The 20,108-nt window shown below is 38.8% G+C and overlaps 2 protein-coding genes across 2 annotated transcripts in view; one reads left to right on the top strand and one right to left on the bottom strand.

Moving 5' to 3' along the window:
- Positions 1–20,108, top strand: part of MED12L (mediator complex subunit 12L) — a 311,879-nt gene that overhangs the window by 106,179 nt on the left and 185,592 nt on the right. The window lies entirely within an intron of this gene.
- On the bottom strand, positions 9,886–10,902 carry P2RY14 (purinergic receptor P2Y14). The gene has a single exon (XM_069473077.1). The coding sequence runs from the start codon at positions 10,900–10,902 to the stop codon at positions 9,886–9,888; it is 1,017 nt and encodes a 338-aa protein (XP_069329178.1).

Genomic DNA, 20,108 nt, shown 5'->3' with positions numbered 1-20,108 from the left:
GCTTTGGTTTCTCATCTTTTTTTCCTACTTACTGTTGGTCAGTTTTCCAGTTAAGAAAAAAGTCAGAAGAAACCTCTCCAGCATCTAAAATGAATCTTTTGGTATTAGCTTTTGAAAAGAAAAATCTCTTAAGGGGAAAATGTGAAATGTCTAGCCTAGGGGTAATTCAGAGAAAGTCTAAGGGAACTTTTGGAAAAAATGTAAGGATACTAATGATATTAATGGCCATTTGTTTCAGATATTCTGGTGTTCTCCCAAATTCATAATATTATTTTCATCAATGAGGACTTTATTATATACACATATAATTATATATATAATTTGCTTATATATTATTATATTTTCTTACGAATTAGAGGGGGGAAAAACAAATAGTTCTCAAACTTTATATTTGATTTTTGATTAAGAGCCAGTGTTAACTTTCATTATAATAGTGCTAAGAAATGATCCATCTTTTAAGATATATATGTGTGCTTTGTTGTTGGACAGGGCTCACTGAAGAACACACTTGTAGAAAAGATACATTTGCAGAAAAGTAAGTGAGAAGTTATGATCAGGGTTCACATTCACTGGAGAGTAGAGCAGGTGGGATGGAGAGAATTTAAAGATGGGTGAAGCTGGCGGCAAATGGAGTGGTGAATGGTTTTCACATGGCATGAAGGAAAACTGGGACGAAAGATTTTTGGCAAAGTTTCTGTTTTTCTTTTTTCTTTTTTTTAATAGGTAGGTATGTTTATATGTTCAATTTTCTAGTCTTAAAAATCTACGAAGGCCACAGTGTTTGTGTCTGGATTGCCAAATGTGGAAGCACTGAAATGCCTAGTTCTTAGTGTTCTGTTTCTTTTCTGGAATAGTGAGAACTCATCTTTTACTAGTGAAACTGAATCATAGTCTTCCTTTTGAGAATGAGCTTAGGCAACTTGGCATTGTGTATAAGTTTATTCACAGTGGAAATATTTTTTTTTTTTAACACGAGTTCCATTTATTTTTCCATAAGCCATTTCTTTCTATCTGTTTTATTGAGGACAAGTGTTTTTCAGAGTGTATTTTGCTAGCGTTCCAGGAAATTGCATGTCATCACTAACCCAGCATTTCAGAAACTCAAGTGGGAAGAAGTGAGGTGAAGTTATTTTTCCCTTACCTTGGTCATGGCAATACTTTTTATTTAAGAAATGAGGTATTAGTAATTTTCATGTGTACGATGAAAACTGAAGCTAAATTGTCCCCCAAGTTATGAATTGGGAAAGTGTTTTTATAGTCAACTTTCTTATCCATGTAAACTGTGCTTTTTGATTTTATTGAACATACATATCGAACTACATAATTCAGTAGAAGCATTTGCTTTTAATATTTAAACTTCTTAAAATTTGCTTTTTAAACACAGCGTGGAAGCCCTTTGGAGCTAGTGAGGAAAGGAAACTGAATGTTGGGTTAGAAAGCCACTGCTACAGCTAGGCATGGTCTGAGAACTTAGTTTCTTAAAGAAAAAACATGAGGAATAGGAGATTCCACCTTTTAGAGATGGGGAAACTGACGTACGGAGAAAGTAAGACCTGCCCAAGGCCGCACAGTTAAGACTCCAACGTCCCAGTTCTTAATTACACTTCCCACAGTGAAAGTGTTGGACAGGAACAGTGGTTACAAAGGAGGCCATCAGCCCTGTCCAGGGGCCACACCCTGCCCCACCATTTACTATTTGTAACAATTTCAATACCACTGTTCCTACCCTCCTAGAGTTTTTAACTCCTGGAATGTGAATTCAGGAAGCTCTCAGCTCAAAGTAATTTACGTCTTAAAGATTTTTATGATTAATCGCTCCTGCAGCAACTTCTGTGGCTCCAGGTCAGTGTTTTCTCTGGAGCCACTGTGCTTTAGGGTCATATTTTGAATTTCTTTTCTGCACATAATTCTCTTTCCTACGTGGATTAACCCTAAGATTTTTTCTTGATTCTGACTGGAGATTGGTAGCTTTAAATCTTAGAGTGACTGATGGCAGCATAGTTTTAAAGTGAGATGTAGGCCAGGTGCGGTGGCTCACGCCTGTAATCCCAGCTCTCTGGGAGGCCGAGGCGGGAGTATCGCTTGAGGTCAGGAGTTCGAGACCAGCCTCAGCAAGAGTGAGACGCTATCTCTACTAAAAATAGAAAGAAATTAGCCAGGCAAGTAGAAATAGAAAAATGAAAATTAGCCGGGCGTAGTTGTGCACGCCTGTAGTCCTAGCTACTCGGGAGGTTGAGGCAGAAGGATCGCTTGAGCCCAGGAGTTGGAGGTTGCTATGAGCTAGGCTGACACCACGGCACTCTAGCCCAGGCAACAGAGCAGGACTCTGTCTCACAAAAAGAAAAAAAAGTGAGATGTAGATATAATGGCTTCTACTATGTTACTGTTTCTGTTATTTAAACTATCTTGATTTTCCCTTTTTAAGAAAAGAGTAAACATTTGGAAATGATTTGGAGGCAAATGTTATTTTGTACATTGTTGGACTATGAACTCAGTTAATAGAATGGCTAGGTATATTATATTCCCCTTGCCCTTTTGGTTGTTTGCCTTTTTATTGACTGTATAGTGTTATTGGGTCAACATGCATTTTATTTTACCTTTCAGTTGTAAGGTGTGACTGTACTGTTTGACCCATTGGTTATAAAATAATTCATGGGGGAAAATCCATAAGAAAACTATTAAAGGTTATTTTGTTTCTTTTTAGTCACTGACGTTCATGCTCCCCTCCCGCCCCCCATTTGAGTGGTTATAGTCCATTTCTTATGAACTTATGACTAACACATTTTCAAAGCACAGAACACATTTTGCAAACCCTGCGGTTACTTTCCAGGAGATGGTTCTTTGGAGAAATTCTCTCTTTCCCTTGCATGTGAATTTTTTTTTAGAGACAAAGTCCCACTGTGTTGCCTGGCTGAAGTGCAGTGCCTATTCACTGGTGTGTTCACAATGCACTCCAGGCCTGAACTCCTGGGCTCAAGCGGTCCTCCTGCCTCAGCCTCCCAAGTCGTTGGTATGATTGGCGTGTGCCACCATAAGCACAGCCATGTAGGCTTTTGTGATCAAGTCGTTATGAAAAATTCTAACAACAGATATTTATTGGTTATATACTGCCTCCTGAGCTCATATCCTAGAGAATATTTTTATTCCTTTTAAAAGTTATGGTATAGAAGGAGTGTTAAAGAATCCTGTTGCCTGCTACATTCTGTGAGAGCCTGTGGGAGTCCAGGGACTGTAATCCTCCTGACTGAGGTGGGGTGAAGGAATACTTCTTTCAAGTGAGCCAAAAAGTGGTGTGCTTTGGGAATGACACCAACAATTGGGGTACAGGGAGTGTGTTTGGGGACTGTCAGGCAACCTGGGGACTTGGGGTACCCCAGCAGGATCTATGTGAGGAAAAAGCAGAGACCAAATCTTAGATGCTCCCAAGGACTTTTATAAGTAAGAAGCAGAGAGCTCTGGTTATGCCAGGAGAGGAGCTGTCAGTTCAGTGTTAGTTAAATCTGGCAGCATCGGAGTTTGTTGGGTTAGGAGAGAAAGTGTAAGATAAAACACCAGTGAGGGGATGATTGCAGTTGTTTTAGGTGAGAGGCAATGAGGATCTGAAATTATGCGGGAAGGGATGAGTGGTTGGAGTCATTGCGGAGGTGAAATAACCGCGTGGTACGGTAGGAGGAGAGGAGACTGAGGTTTCAGTCCTGGGCAGGGCAGTCTGAGGAGAGCGCCAGGTTGGCAGGTAGAAAGTTTATTGGCTTGTGAAGTTTTTAGTGCTGTGTCGTTATTTGATATAGCTTAGATTTTTATTTTATTCCTTTTCCTTTAGGTATTAAATATTCCTAAGTGCTTTATTAGTCATTAACCAGGACATTCTGAATGTACTTTTTAAGAACTTAAGGAGCTCTTATTTTGAATAGCATTGATGGGAATGCTGGTTTTCTTGTTTAAAAAAGAGGATTTTATTTTTCACCTATTTTCAAATTAATAATATTAGCTAGCCAGGTAAGAAAATATACTTACTTGGTCGTGGCTTTTTTTTTTTTTTAATAGTGTTTTTCTTAACAAGAAAGTGAATTTGATATGGAGTTGAAATTGACTTTTACTTTACAAACAAAATGAGGGCTGCCTTTTCATTTTAGTCTATAAGATAGCAGAGAGAGCTGGCTTTCCTTCAGAAAGCTAATGGTTGAAAGTAGAGCATAAATAATTAATAGCTTGAAAAAGCTGCAAGTCTCCCCCTGCCACCCCCCAAAAAGAGAAAATAAAATTCCGCAAGTTAAATGTAGAGATACTCTTCTAGCTTAGAATCTCAGTAGTTTTAACTTATATGAAATATTGTATGGAGACAATGAAAGCCATGTTTTCTTGGTGTTCTTTTATGTCAGGAAATGAGAGGATAGGAAGGTAAGCTCTTACTTAGGCCTTTGTCACACACTTTTGGGGCAGGTTTAGCAGTTCATCAAATGAAGGGGGTTTGGGGAAAGAAGGGGCAAGTAGTACTGTGGGTGTCACCTGCCATTGTGCTACCATGGGGGTTAAGGCTGGTGACACCTGGCAGCTGGTGAAGAGCAAATTTACTGCTGGTCTGAAGCCCTGCATCACAGGTCCCCAAAGCACTTGAGATAATGTTTGGGACGTGGGGTAAGGTGGCTTGGGGAAGAGATCTTAACTGTGACTGGGGACAATGTATAGAATCATACAGCGAATGCCTTCAAAATGTAACAAGTAGTCTCATAAACTCTATCAATGAGAAAATTTGCTGTGTATTTTGTTGTTGTTAAGATGGGCCTATTTTTATAACACCTCCTTCATGCTCATACCCCAGCTTCTATTGAAGGGGGTGACATAGGAATAGAATAATGTCTCATATTTCCTGAAAACCCCAAAACTACTTTAGGGAGCACCTTTCTCTTCTGTAGCTGGTTTATATGTGTAACATTTATAGTAGATATTTGCTACAGATAAATTAATACTTTTAATCATTTTGTATAAGCAGTGCTATGAAATGGTTAAAGCATTTTGAAAAGTGGCCTATGAGGAAGGAAAGCTCCATTTGTTAAAGTGGTTCTTTTTGGGGGGGATGTACTGTCATGTAATGGTAATCCACATGCTATTGGTGTTTTGCAGAAACTAGTGACCAAAAGGAAGTAGTGGTTTTTACTGAAGATCACATAGTACCAAACACACAAACCTTCATAGTGCTGTTTACCGATGAGAAACTCCATGCCATTTTTTTTTTTTTTTGGTTTATCTGTTAGGCTTGTAATTTATATAATATTCTTTTGGTATTATAGGTATTTTAGGCTAAGTAGGAAATGTCTGATTTCTTTAAGTACTAAGTTTGAGAGTTGCTATCTCTCACATTTCACTTTGACACTTTTTGTTTTTATTGTGAAGGTACATCCTCAGTCTTTCAAACACATTTTGGCTTGTGATTATTTTTCCAAAAAATTTTTAGAGCAATTTTTGTGAAACCATGGATAAATCAAAGATGTGTGTTATTTTCGAATATGAGTTCTGCTGTGGAACCAATGCAGTGCAGACAGCTCAAAATATCAATGAAGTGTTTGGGAAGGATGTGGCTAATGAATGCACAGTATGTCGATGGTTCTGTTCCGGTGATTTTAATCTTGAAAATGAGTCACATGGGCGACCTGAGACCAAGGGGGATAATGATGAGCTGAAAGGTGTAGTGGAAACGAATCCATCTCAACCTATGTGTGAATTAGCAGCAAGGTGTGACGTTACTATTCCAACAAAATTGAACCATTTGAAACAAATGGGCAATGTAAAGAAGCTGGATAGATGGGTTCCGCATGAATTAAATGAGTGTCAGAAGAGAAATTGTCTTGAAGCTTGCCTTTCTTTGCTGTCGTAACATAAAGGTGAACCATTTCTATACCGTATTGTTATGTGTGATGAAAAATGATTCTTTTTGACAATTGCAAGCATTCGGCACAATAGTTGGATAAAGATGAAGTGCTGAAACACAGTCGAAAACCAAATATTCATCACAAGAAGCTAATGGTGTCTGTTTGGTGGTCCAGTGCTGGTATTATCCACTATAACTTCATGAAACCTGGTCAGTCGATTACAACAGATGTCTACTGCAACTAACCGGACAAAATGATGAGGATGCTTGCTATTAAGCACCAAGATTGGTCAACAGAGATAAGGCCATTCTCTTGCAAGACAAAGCTCAACTGTGTGTCACACACACAGTGCTGCTCAAACTACAGAAGCTGGACTTGGAAACTCTCCGTCATCCACCGTATTCACCAGACCTTGCACCAACTGACTACTACTTCTTCCAGGCTTTGGACCACGTCTTGCAAGGAAAAATACTCAGTTCTTCACAAGCTGTGAAAAACACCTTTGGCTATTTCATCACCATTCGTTCTCCAGGCTTCTTCCCTGCTGGCATAAACAAGCTACTGTGGCAAAACTGTATTGATAGTTTAGGTGCATACCTTGATTAATTATACTGCTTCTTGTTTGAGCTATAACAAACTGCACTGTTGATTTGAAATTGGACATTTTATATTTAATATCCTAGATACTTTCTTTTCAATTAAAGGATATAGATGGTAGCAATAGGATTAAAGACAGAATACAGAACTAATGGCACATACTGCTAACAAAATCAAGTAGAAGCAAAGCTTAGCCTGAAGGTGTTTTCCAGATTTCTGGATCACTTTTTTAGACAAGGCCAGTGTATCAGGAGTTTCTCATTTGTAGTTGTTCCCCCCCGCCCCGCCCCCAAAAAAGACACATGACTAAAATTGGGCTTATGCAATAAAAGAGGTTTATTGGCTGACATACCTGAATGTCTAAATTTGTGGGTTTTGCTTTAGGTGAGGGCCGAGGCAGGCGCTCAGCTGTGTAACCAGGACCGGGTATGGGCCGTGCACCATTTCTTTCGTCTGCCTTCCATGGTGCCAGTTTCAGTTCACAGGGCGCTTGAGGCTCTCTACTTACTGTAGCCAAATGAAAGATGCACTTCTAGACTTTACATATTCATAGCACACCCTCCAGAGAATTTCTTTAGAAACCTGGATTTGCTGTAATTAGGTCACATTGAGTCATGTTCCATTCCAACTTGTGGCCAGTGGAATAAGACGCGCTGCTCACCTAGAGCCAGTTATGGCCTGCCTGTGACAGGGGGCAGGGTCAGCCCCAGGGGAGGCTATATGGTGAGAACAGGGAAAAATGACTTTCTTGAAGGAAAAGTTTTGTTTCTGTTACTGGGAAAAGAGGCTGGAGGCTGAGGAGTTGACCAGTAAATGAGCACTACTGTTGACGACATTTTGTAAATGACCACTGCAAGGTCCATCCACCTCAGTGGGTAGGTGTCATGTGCAATATTTTTACGATTATGATCTCTCTGTGATCTCTGTTTCTTGATTCTTCTTACCTCAAATATTCCTTTTATAAAAACAGTTTAGAACATTTTTATATAGGTATTAATAGCTGAATCAATTATGCATCAAAATGGAATCTCAGTTCAGTGAAAATGTAAGGATTCCTATTTAACTGAGATTTTTAGTTGTAGTCATGAGCCACTTTTCTGCATTAGATTAGATTTCTGCATTACAGATGTTACAGAAGGGGTTTTGACATATTCTGTCCACAGGTGTGTTTTCTTTTAATTGTTGGCCCAGAAGTATAAAAAGTTTGTGATTTTATATCCCTTGAAGAATGAGAAAATAATTGTCTGAAGCTAAAGGCCCAATACTCTTTCTTGGTGAGGCACAAGCTCTCAACCCACCATCATCCTCAGCTTCCCGTTTGCTTACAGCCATGCTTACATGGCCTTCTTTGCCACTGCAGGCACCTGAGTTGTAAGCCTCGGTGGGCACCCTGAGCACTGGAGGGCCTGCACTGCAGCTTCATCTACAGAAGGACGGGAGAGTGTTCTCTGTTGTGCGCCTGTACTCATGCTGGTGATTTCTGGGAAGTCCCTGGGTTAATCCATTATTGCCAGTGCTCTGCTACTTTGCTTTTAGTTGTTATAAAAGTTCTAACGTGCAGGAAATGTTACTCAACTGTTGCTGCACAATATCCTTATCTACAGTGCATGTTTCATGAAAAATCTTGCTTCCACAGTACTTGTGTGCTTTAGCACAGTTCTCTCAAAGGCACTACTGGTCCTACTCCTCTTTTCTTTCTTTACTTTCATTTTCTCCCATGGCCCAGTAGGGGGCATTTAAAGTCAATTATTTATTCATTTGTCCTGGCCCATGGCAGTTATGAAGAATAAACACTGCCAATTTATTTTTGAAAATGTTTTTAGGCAAACAATTATAGCAAGCTTAGTTTACCAAGCATGTTTATCATAGTTCAGTGATTTTTCTTTTTCTTTTTGAGAGAGAATATTTGACCCAGAGTTAAAAGCAGGGACCTGTTAGTAGGGTAGAAAGTAGGTACCAAAAGTATCTACTTTTGGTAGAAAACCTTCCCAGCTTTTCCTCTATTTAAGATGTGTTTTATGAGTGTTGCTTAAACTATCATAATGTCCTAGAGCATATAAAATACTTATTTTGAAAAATCATTGGCAAATAGAAATTTTGAATTTTCTATGTAACTGTCTTCTTTGTATTAACATGCACAATTGAGCGTATTAAAGAAACCACCCTCGTCTTGACTGAGGAAATCTGATAATGTTTCCTCATATGTTATTAAGAAAAAAGATGGCAATATTGAAAATAATTTCTTTATTAGTACATATATAGTAAAGCATGAAATAGGTACAAACATTACTTGGGAAAATGCATGGGTGGAATGAGCATTTGAAATATGGGCTGAATGTCTCTAGCCAGTTAATAGCAGAGAATTTAGTTTTGATAACTTGTAAGCCAACAACTGTATCCCATATCTTCATACATTAAATTTATCTGGTTTCTAGAAAATGTGATTTGTGAATTTTTATTTTATATCTAATTTTATACTTGTTATTGTAAATTTTAGATTTTTTAAAAATCAAGTCCATTTGCTTTCTAGGAAAACTGTTGTGTCCCACACCCCAACAAGAGAATAATATATGTTCTAGGGTGTGTGTCTATTTCCCAGTCATTTTATTTTTTCCTGTATTATTGAACAGGGGAATTTGCTGGCAACATGTGCCAATATCTAGTTTCTCTCAGTGGAGTTAACTTAATATTTTAATACCAGCATCCCAGGCTTCTTAAAGGGCTTTATAATTTTTGCATAAAATATTTAGTATGTATCTAATATCCTCAGGATGCTCTCAGAAAAAAATTGCGTTTTTATTGGAAAATACACAATTTAGATCTGTTTTCCTTTGCAGTGCCATGAGATAAATCTGTAGGGGATTTCTTAAGTGATTTTTCTGGGTGCTTGTTTATCCTGCTTAAAATCAGAGAAACTTGACTTGTTTTTTTTTTTTTTTTTTTTTACTATAAATTATGCCTGATTTTAAGTTGGTCTTTAAGGACCTTGTTGGAAAAAAAATCACATACTAAACACGATTCTTTTGTTTAGAGAAATAAGATGCCCATATGAATTATCTTTAATTACTTCCGATTTTCTTTATTTACTATTTAAAGTTCTCCATTAACTGACCAGAGTAGTGATTATAAATTTAAGCCTATTTGGATGGAATAGGACTGAATAATTGTATGTAATTTTTTTCTTTTTATTAACAGGAAATAAAAAAGGACAGTATTAAGAGAAAAATCCACTGATGGGTACTTTTTCCTCTGATGTTACAGAAAAGCATGGAAACTTACATTTGAATTTTATTAATGTACTAAACTGGATAGTAATACTAGAGATGATACTTATAATGGGCATGTTTGTTATTCATTCCTCTTATGTAATTGAAGATGACAACATGTTTTACAAGGACATAATTTGAAAGGGTACAGGAATTCACAAAGTATCTATGCTTTCATGCATTGTATTTTCTCTTTTGGTTTTGGAATTGTCTAGGTCGTTCTGAGCTTTTAATGGAATGTGCAATTTCTTACATAAGATTTCCCTAAATGGCTGGCATAGAAAGAAATAAATAATAGGGTCCAGACATACATTTGCAGCAGATAGTAGCAGAGTGAATTCTTTCACATAGAACAAGATTTCTTTTGACTGGCAGCTATAATGAGCTTCTGTTTGACTCTTTGTGTAGGGGATTCTGGCAATGTGGTAAGGTACAAAACAGACAAAAAATACAAACACGATGCTGAATATGTTGCGGCTTGATTTCTTTTTGACAGAAGTGGAATTCCTTCTGGACTTAAGGTGGGACTTAAAGATTTTCCTCGTGATGGCAGTATAGAAAATGATTAGCAAAAGAAACACAATCCAGAAAATGCTCACGAAGATGTAGTTTGATGCTTTGTGCCACTTCCGTCCCAGTTCATTTTTCAGTTCCACACATTTTATCTGCGTAACCTCCTTAACACTCTGGTTGGTCAGAATGATGTTCGGAACAGCAAGAAGAAGCATGAGCATCCATACCGCCACCGACAGGAGTTTGCTGTAATTCACCGACTGGATGAAAGAAGTCAAGAGAGGCTTTACGATTTTATAGTACCTGTCAAAGCTGATGAGCCCAAAGAACACGATGCTGACGTACATGTTGACGTAGAAGAGCACAGCTGAGACCCTGCATACGAACACGTTCAGCTGCCAGGGGCCTAGGCCCGAGTCAGCTAGGATCTTGAAAGGAAAAGTCAGGCTCATCAGAAAGTCTGCAACAACAATGTTCTTGAGATAGATGATGAAACTCTTAGAGCTGGGCACGTAAAAGAATATCCATCCTGACACTCCATTGAGTAGAGTCCCTGCAATGAAAACCACGAAGTACAGCACAGGAATGATTTGCTGGGTGATCAGGGTGTTCTGGGAGCAGGACTCATCCGGGGGCTCTGTGGTGGTTGAATTGATCATGTTGTAACTTCCAAAGGCAAAGATCTGAAAAGAGATGTGAACTAGTCACTCAAGTAAAGGACATTTATGGCCTCCTAGTCATTTGCGGAGTAGCAAAGCCAAGGCTGGTGAATATGGTCAGACCCACCAAGTTCTTAAAACTAACCTTCTACTGTGTATAAGTCAGGCACTTCTCCTCCCTCCTTCCCTCTCCCCCTCTTCCTTCCTTTTTCTTTTTTTGCAATGGACAGAGAAGAATGAAGCAGACAGATGGCAGTAAAGGGATATTGGAGAAGCAGGACAGTTTGAGAACTTTTAGGTAATATGGAGACCAGCATTTCCCCAAAATGATAATTGTTCCCTGTAAAATTCTAATGTTCCAGGAAATATGCATTTAAATATAGTTTTAAAAGTTAATGACTGTAGAAGCAGAGTTAATGTTTCATTTTATTCAGAACTCTGTGTTTAATGTATTGTTTTTAGCTGTGTTGAAAATGTGATCTGATTTTTTTTCCTAAAAGAAAATTTTTTTGTGGATTCATAAAAATCAGTCTCAATGTTTACATTTCTAAGACCTATTGAGACAGATCTTTTTATTTTTATTTATTTATTTATGTATTTATTTATTTATTGAGACAGGGTCTCACTCTGTGGCCCAGGTTAGAGTGCAGTGACATCATAGCTCACAGCAACCTCAGACTCCTGGGCTCAAGCAGTCCTCCTGCCTCAGCCTCCTGAGTAGCTGGGACTACAGGCATGTGCCCACATACCCAACTAATTTTCTATTTTTTGTAGAGATGGGGTCTCACTCTTGCTCAGGCTGGTCTTGAACTCATGACCTCAAACAAACCTCCTGCCTCGGCCTCCCAAAGTGTTAGGATTACAGGTATGAGCCACCATGCCCAGCCTGACCTTACTTTTTAAAAAGCCTATCCCACATGTATTTTGGACATAAAACAGTGGTTTTACAAGCACACACATCCAAGTGTCAACTGGATTGGATTATGGCTTTTCAAAATTGAGCTTTTTGGTGTTTTTCCCCCCACTGAAAAACTGAATTGTATTATTTTTATAAATTAGAAAACAAACACAAATGATAAACGTATGTAAGAAACGTATATGAGAAATGCTTCCCAAAGTATGTTCAAGATCTGCACTCTCCAGTATGGTAGCCGCTAGCCATATGTGGCTATTGAGCACTTGAAATGTGGCCAGTCCAGATTGAGATGTTCTGTAAGTATAAAATGTACATTAGATTTTACAGACTTAGCATGGAAGAAAGTAAATTATCTCAGTATTTTTAGTATTGATTATCCTATTGAAATAGTATTTTAGAAATACTCCATCAAATAAAATGTTATTAAACTAACTCCGTTTAATTTTACTTTTTAAAAACATGGCTATCATAAAATTTTAAATGATGTATGTGGCCCACATTTGTTTTTATTGGAAAATGCTGTGTATTACACAGAATCTTCTATTAATAGGGAATCCTGGGTATTCTTACTAATGTCAGAAGTGTTAACTTAGAGCAGAGAGAAGATTAAAATTAATTCAAAAGGCTACTTGGTAAAGCGTATGTTTATTGCACATGTTATATGTAATATCGATCTGTCCTTGTCCTCAGTCTTTAATGTTGAAGTTCCTTCTTGGTCTGATTCCTGCTTCCTCCACTCCCAGCACTGAGTTCCTCCTGTCCTGGACCCTCCTACCTCCTCCTAGGTTCCATGACTTCTCTCACTTGAGACCTTTGCACAGACTCTCATTTGTGTGGAAAACTGTTTCCCTGCCTTCTTCGCCGGCTAACTTCTCTTCATCCTTGAGGCCTCAGCTTGGATGTCATGTTACTTCCTTTAGGAAGCTTCACCTTCCCACGCCGTGGTGGGTGGGCATCCTCCTGCGTGTGCTGATAACTCTGTGCCTTTCTCCTGTCACAGCACTCATCTGTTTTTGTTTCTTCCACTACTGTAAGCTCCTTCAGAGGAGAGAGACCATGTCATTTTTTACCATTATGTGCTATACCTAAATATAGCATAATATTTAGAACATTACATAGTTAAAATATTTGTGCCATAAATGAATATGCAGTCTGGGAATACAAGACATGAATCATGAATCCCTGCTCTCAGGATCCAGCCAGGGGTCATGGGGACGGAGCCCCTGGAGGAGAGTGTGCGTTCTTTGCTGTCAGAGAGTGTGTCTCGTTCGTCTTTGTGTTTACGGTGCCCAGCACAGCGCTTTCTAACAGTGAGCGACAGGTTGTGTCAGTAAAATTAAGGGTGACAAAGGGAGATTTGGAAATGTGGAATATGAAATTCGGTCACATTCCACATAAAAAATGATATCCAAGAAAACTTGTGTGTTCTTTCCCATAAGAATATCTTGTTTCTGTATATTTTCCCTTCATATATGCTTTCCCTTTGCTCATGGCAAAACTAGAATTATTTTTGGCCACTCGATTTTGCCAGTCTATGGACTTCATACAGAAGGAGTAATTACCCCAAATCACTTCCTCCATAAAACCTTTCATTAGCACTTATTCCTCCTCTTCCCTCTAGCCGCTGTGTGCTTGGCTCTGGGTAGAGTAGGTTTGTACTCGTTACTTCTCCGTAGGTCTTCTATGGCCTTTCTACTTACGAGCCTATTTCATATTTTAGATGATGGGGTCAGTGCACATTTTCCATTTTTAATTGTCTACTGTGACAAAGAGTTTGTGTTTGGTAAATAATTTGTCTCATCTCCTGACAGTTAGATGCGTTTTGGTCTAAAAGCCAGTCTTGCAGAGCTTGAGAGAATGCCCACTGCTGTATGCTCCCAGGTCTAGTTTGGTGTTCCAGTGCGGGCCACACAGCCCTGCAGTTGTTGTGCTGCAGTGCTCATGGTAGGCATTCCGTATTTGTAGGATTCACTTGAGTTAAAAGTATAAAAATCTATAGATGTTGTTTTCAAGAAGACAGATACTAACTATATAGTATGTAAGTATATAGTGAAATAGTGAAGGATTTCCCAGAAATAATTTAATGACAGCCAAATTCCTTTCCTTTTAGAAATATTATACATGCCACTATATATAGAAATAGTGAAGAAATTCCGAGAAATGATTTAATAAGAGACACAATTCCTTTTATTATAGAAAGCCTTACGAAGTCACTTTCTCAGAGTCCTGTGACGTTCATATTTTTGAGCTGTAATATGTCTGCATGTCACCTGATGCCACAGGGTCCAGAACTCGGCTCTCAGATTCCTCAGAGTGCTGAGAATCTGCACATATTTGCCCTTGTGATACACACCATTGTTTTCTACACTCCTCCAACACCTCCCTCCAACCTTGAGTTTGACAGAAGGGGCTGACTAGAGCAGGTGTGCCTCCTGAAATGGAATGAATGCTCACGGCTTACGTGGGTCCTCTCTTGAAACGCTTTTCTTGCTACTTTGGCAGTTTTCAGCAATTGCAGATGAGTCTCCATTTTAGGATGCAAAGATTTGAGACTTGCTGGGTGGGGGACAAGCAGGGTGTCTCTGCTGCCTGTGCCACAGTCTGATTTTGCAGAGGCTCATACCAGGACACATTTCTTCATCTTAAAGGAATACTCTAAATGAGTAATGAGCTAAAGATAAATTGCAAGACACTCTTGGTAGAAATTTTTTTGAGCTCTTAAATATTTTGTTGTTGTAAGCAGTGGTGGTGGTGGTGGTGGTGGTAAGGGCATTCTGTCTCACTGACACTTGGGTGTCTCAGTGAGTGGCAGCCTTTTCTGCAAGACAGATCAGAGCAGTAATACATTGAGAGCTCTCAAGGCAAGTGAGGCCAGTTGTATATTGAGACCAAAAGGCAGCAATATGTATTAGATGAAAAACAGGACAAACTCGTAAAAAAGGCATGTATCATTTCCCCATCGTAATATCTGCCCAGTCTCTTCTCCTTATCTTTAGCATTGAGATGATTTAATGTTCTGATAAAGGGACCTACTGAAACTTCAAATCGTTTCACGAATGGAGGAAACAGTCACATCCTGATGTTGATTTCATACATAACGTATGAATCAAAAAGAAAACAGAATATCTTGGTGTGGACCAACAACTTTCCCGTCCCTGCCCTGCGTTCTCACTCATTTGGTTTGCTATTTTTTTTACCAGCTTATGCCATAAATTAAAGATGAGAGATAGCCAGTGCGAAAAATAATAACAAATGAAAAAGACTTTTGGATGATTAACTGAAAAACTGAAGAAGTGAGTGTTCTGGTGAGCCAGTTTGTGTAGGTATCCATGTTTGTGGAGTCCTGCTCATGGCCGATACTTCTGATATTATCACTAAATTTCTATCGTGAAAGTGATCACTGTGTTAACCTTGAGGCTTTACGAATATAAACAATGCTCCCTAAATTCTTGAGATTACATTGAAGAAAGATTTGTTTATCTGCCTAAGCTTTTTTTTTTTTTTTTTTTTTTTAATAGAGATGGGGCCTAGCTCTCTCACCCAGGTGGGAGGGCAGTGGTGGGATCATAGTTCACTATAGCCTTGAACTCGTAGGCTTAAGCGATCCTCGTGTCTCAGCCTCCTGAGTAGCTGGAACTACAGGTGTGCCATCACGCCTGGCTAATACATTTTTTTTCTTTTCTTTTTTTTTTTTTAAAGAGATAGGGGTCTCACTATGTTGCCCAGGCTGGTCTTGAACTCCTGGCCTCAAGCCATCCTGATCCTCCCGCCTCAACCTCCCAAGTAGCTGGAATTACAGGCAGGAGCCACAGCGCCCAGCTAAACTTTTTGATAAGGGTTACTTAATAGTGTAAGTCTTTAGGTTCTCTTAGATGGAACTCTTTCTTATTTCACAAATCGAGATAAATGAGAATGAAATGGTATGAAATGTTTCAGCCTATATCTACCATCACGTTGGAGTCTTTGACAACATAATTTAAGAACATGGCAGAACGGGATTTATGAGGCCTAAAGATAGCTATTAGTCTGTAATAGGAGCATCATATCAGTTGCTTTCCCTCAATTTTTTTTTTTTTTTTTTTGCACATCTAGAAAGAATGTCAATGCCCAAGATTCAGTCTGATCTAGTTAGTGCACTTGTCCCTTAGTGCTGCAATGTAAGGTGTTACGATAAGTATTTTCAAGTTGTTGGTATTGGATATAACCGCAGGGACAGAATTTGATACAGGGCTCTACAAAGCAGTGCTCATTCCAGAAATACATTCATCTCATTAATAATAAAAACATTCTTAGTCGGCTCTGACTTCTCACTCATGTTCTGTGTAATTACACTCTGTGACCCATTTTTCTCTTATATATGGACCACCTTCCACCGTCCTAATTGTATGCTTTAATTCTTTCTCTGAAGAGGAATCATTCCTTTGTAGCATTTTGATGAAATTAACAAAGCTCTTGATGATACTTGAGGGTTTTTTTCAATTACCTTTTAAAATTTTCTGTGTTATATGAGGTCTCCTTTCAATGAAGAAATTTCGCCCAGTGAGTGCTTGTCATCTTGAAGTGGTCCAAGTGTGTCTTCCCTAAGGTTCCTGTATTAAAGGAGAAAAACGAAGAATTAAGTTAAATTGAGCACCAGACTGTTTTTATTGGATAAATATGTCTGCACTGACTTTTTTATTCAGCTTATATAATTGTAAAATACTTTAACATGTGCATTTGTAATTTCACGGTACTTGCTCTTTGTTGTCAAGATTGATGATTATTGATTTAGTTGTAAACTCTTGTGGGAAACTTAAACTCTTTGAGAATGTTGGGCATGAAGTGTTTTTGGTTATTGGTTTATATTTTTCCCCTCAATGGATATGCATTCTCAAATCAGTTCAATAAATTACTGATTTTAACAATTTATCATTTTAGCCAGAAAAATCAGGTCTAATGTAGGTGTTTTTGTTTGTCTGTTTAAAAATAAAAACAAACAAAAAACCTTTGCCCTGTTGACATTTTGGGCCACCTAATTATTTGTTGTTGGAGGCTGTCCTCTGTGTTGTAGGATGTTTAGCAACATTCTTGACTTCTACCTATTGGATGTCAGTAGCACCCCACCACCCAAGTTGTGACAAACAAAAATGTTTCTAGACTGGGAGAAGTGGCTCATGCCTGTAATCCTAGCACTCTGGGAGGCCAAGGCAGGAGGGTTGCTTGAGGTCAGGAGTTCGAGACCATCCTGAGCAAGAGTGAGACCCCCATCTCTACTAAATATAGAAAAAATTAGCTGGACATCGTGATGCACGCCTATAGTCCCAGCTACTTGGGAGGCTAAGGCAGGAGGATTGCTTGAGCTCAGGAGTTTGAGGTTGCTCTGAGCTAGGCTGATGCCACTGCACTCTAGCCTGGGCGACAGAGCAAGACTCTGTCTCAAAAAAGAAAAAAAAAAATTTGAAAAGGAACACAACTTTATTTAAAAATTTAAAATAAAAAGTTTCTAGACATTGCCAAATGTCCTCTGGGGGACAAAATGGCCCTCAGTTGATTACTACTGGTCCAAAGGACTAATGTGTAGACTTTGTAGAGATAATACCTGAAAACCATATTGTCTAATAGGAAGAGGATAAGTTTAGCAGAATAGCGGTTATATTTGGTTCTGTCTGGGTCTAGATTTTCTTTAACCAGTGCTTCTCACACTTCAATGTGCATACACCTGGGGATCTTGCTAATATGGGGACTGAGATTCCATAGGTCTGGAGTTTGGTGTGATATGTTGTTGGTCCAAGAACTGCTCTCTGAGTAGTGGGTTTTTTTTTCCAGACCCCCTACAAAGGAGACATTTCATAAATAGTGATGAAGGTAAAAAACTTTGCTGTAGTTGGGACCTTCGACAGGAAAATGTTACATTCTATGTAGCCCTGAAATCTGGACTCTTTCCCTGAGTTTATTTATTATAGATCATCAAAATCTTCCCATCCTTGTGGTCTCTTGGAAATTTAAATAGTTTGTTTATAGATACCTACTTGGAACAAGTGATAACAATCATCTTATATTTCTAATACATAGAATATTCCTAAAAGGTCATGAGATTCTCTTTACAAACAAAAAGGTTAAGTTCTTCATGGAATAATAACGTATATGACCTGGGGTAGTACTACACATATGCTGGTTGGGAATGACATACTGGGGGGAGGGGGACAAGGGCAATATACGTAACCTAAACTTTTGTACCCCCATAATATGCTGAAATAAAAAAAAAAGAGAGAATGACATACTCTACATTCAGAACACTGCTTACTGGGAAGTAGGAGCAAGGGATGATGGGGTAGGGTGGTTGGGCTTTAGCTGTATCTATGATACTTTGTTTTTTAAATTCTGAATCAAATATGTCTAATATACTATATTAACACTGGTGACTGGTACATTGGTTTTACCAACATTAGTTTTTATACTTCTATTTTTGTGTGTTTAAATTATTTCATAATTAGGAATAAAAATGTACATAAAGAATGGATTGATTTCAAATCACCATTTTATCAGCACCTGCCTATCATGTGCATTTTCCTTCCCGGTTTTTATTCTGTTCTTATAAAGGAACGATTTTGGTATTTCTTCCTTCCTCCTTCTAGTCCAGATACATCAAAAGCTTTAATCCAGGGTGGCCTAGACCTTTTTGTATGAGGTAAATATTTTTCAGCTGATTCTTACATTAATAGAAAATAGTATAGTTGCCTGTAATCATTGTGTATGTTTCTAAACTTACTAAAGTCATTTTCATACTGCTGCTTTTATCTCCCTGCCCTAATGTGTATTCTCTCTCTCTCTTTCTCTGATTTTTTTTTTTTTTTGGTGCCAGTATGTGATAGCCTACTTCGTTTCCAAGGAATTTAATGTGTGGGCTGCTTATTTGGTCTTATGTCATATGTTATAACATTTTAAATTTTAAAAATATTTTATATTATTTAATAGTATTATCTAAGTCTGTCATCAGGCTCCTAGCCTTTCTTATTGCATGGTGGGCTTGATATTTTAGAACTTCTTGCACCCTGGTTTTTGGCCTTGCCTATCCTCCCCCAGCATTGTGACTCCTTTGGGTGGGTAAACAATGTCTTCTGCTTCTAGGTCATAGACCTACCCAGGAGGAATCCATTAGAAGCAGTTGATTTTACAGAAGTTACTATTCTTTCTCCATAACTAGCCACATCTCCCTTGTATCTCAGAAATCCTCATCCTACTTGGCTCCTGTGTTAATCTGTTTTCTGCTACTGTAACAGAATACCATAGATTGGGTGATTCATAAAGAAAAGAGATGTCTTTGGCTCATATTTCTGGAGTCTGGGAAGGCCAAGATGGAGGGGCTGTGTCTGGTGCGGGCCTTCTTGCTGCATTATCATGGGGTGGAAGAGCAAATGAGCATGTGACACAGAAAGGGCATCCACACCAAAGCTCTCATGACCTAATTGCCTCTTAAAGGTCCTACCTCTTAATACTGCCACAATGGCAAGTATATTTCAAGTGAGTTTTGAAAGGGACATTCAGACCATAGCAGCTCCCAACCAGAACCTCACAGGGGCTATCTTATCCCTGTTCTGCACTCTCCATGCCTCCTATCTGGCCTCATACCCTCTCTAGGCTCAGCCAGGGGAAATCTCACTTTCTCCTTCACCCAGAAGCAGGAGCCTCCCCACCCCCACTTAACTTTCTTCATCACCCAAAACATTTAATGTCTGACACTCATCACAGTTCCCAGAAGCCGCCAGGGACTTAATTTCTATGTCTGTTGTCTTCTTTTCAATTGTCCTATTTCCTGACCTCTCTGTAGCATTTGATATTATTGATTTCCCTTTGTTGAAATCTTCAGCAAGGTACATGGTAGCCCTTAGCTCCTGTATATCCCTGATCCTTTTTCCTTTGACAAGACCTTTTGTTCGTTTGGTCACTAAGGCCATCAGAACATGTTTGCCACACATTGTGGAAACACATCAGAAAACTCTCGGAAAGTTTCCAGTCTAGGGGATGGCTGAGCAGAGTGTATTTCAGGGCGTGACAAGGGGCCATCATGAAGCACAGGAACAGAATGAGGACCTGTCCAGCTTCAGGAATGGTGGTATCAGGGTAACCTTCCTGGAGCACATGATAATGAAGATTGACAAATGACTTTATGAAGGCAAAAAAGGGGAAGGAGGGAGTTTTGGGCAGAGAGCTATAAGGGCAGGCATCAAGACACATGAGATGATAGCACAATTTGGGGATATGGATTGTCTAACCTCTGGGGTAACATGACGGAGCCTTGCTAATGAGTTGC

This window comes from Eulemur rufifrons, chromosome 7, assembly GCF_041146395.1.
Source record: "Eulemur rufifrons isolate Redbay chromosome 7, OSU_ERuf_1, whole genome shotgun sequence".
In the NCBI taxonomy this organism is placed as follows: Eukaryota; Metazoa; Chordata; class Mammalia; order Primates; family Lemuridae; genus Eulemur; species Eulemur rufifrons.
The sequence above is the reverse complement of the archived record's forward strand: the minus strand, read 5'-3'. Positions and strand labels throughout refer to the sequence as shown.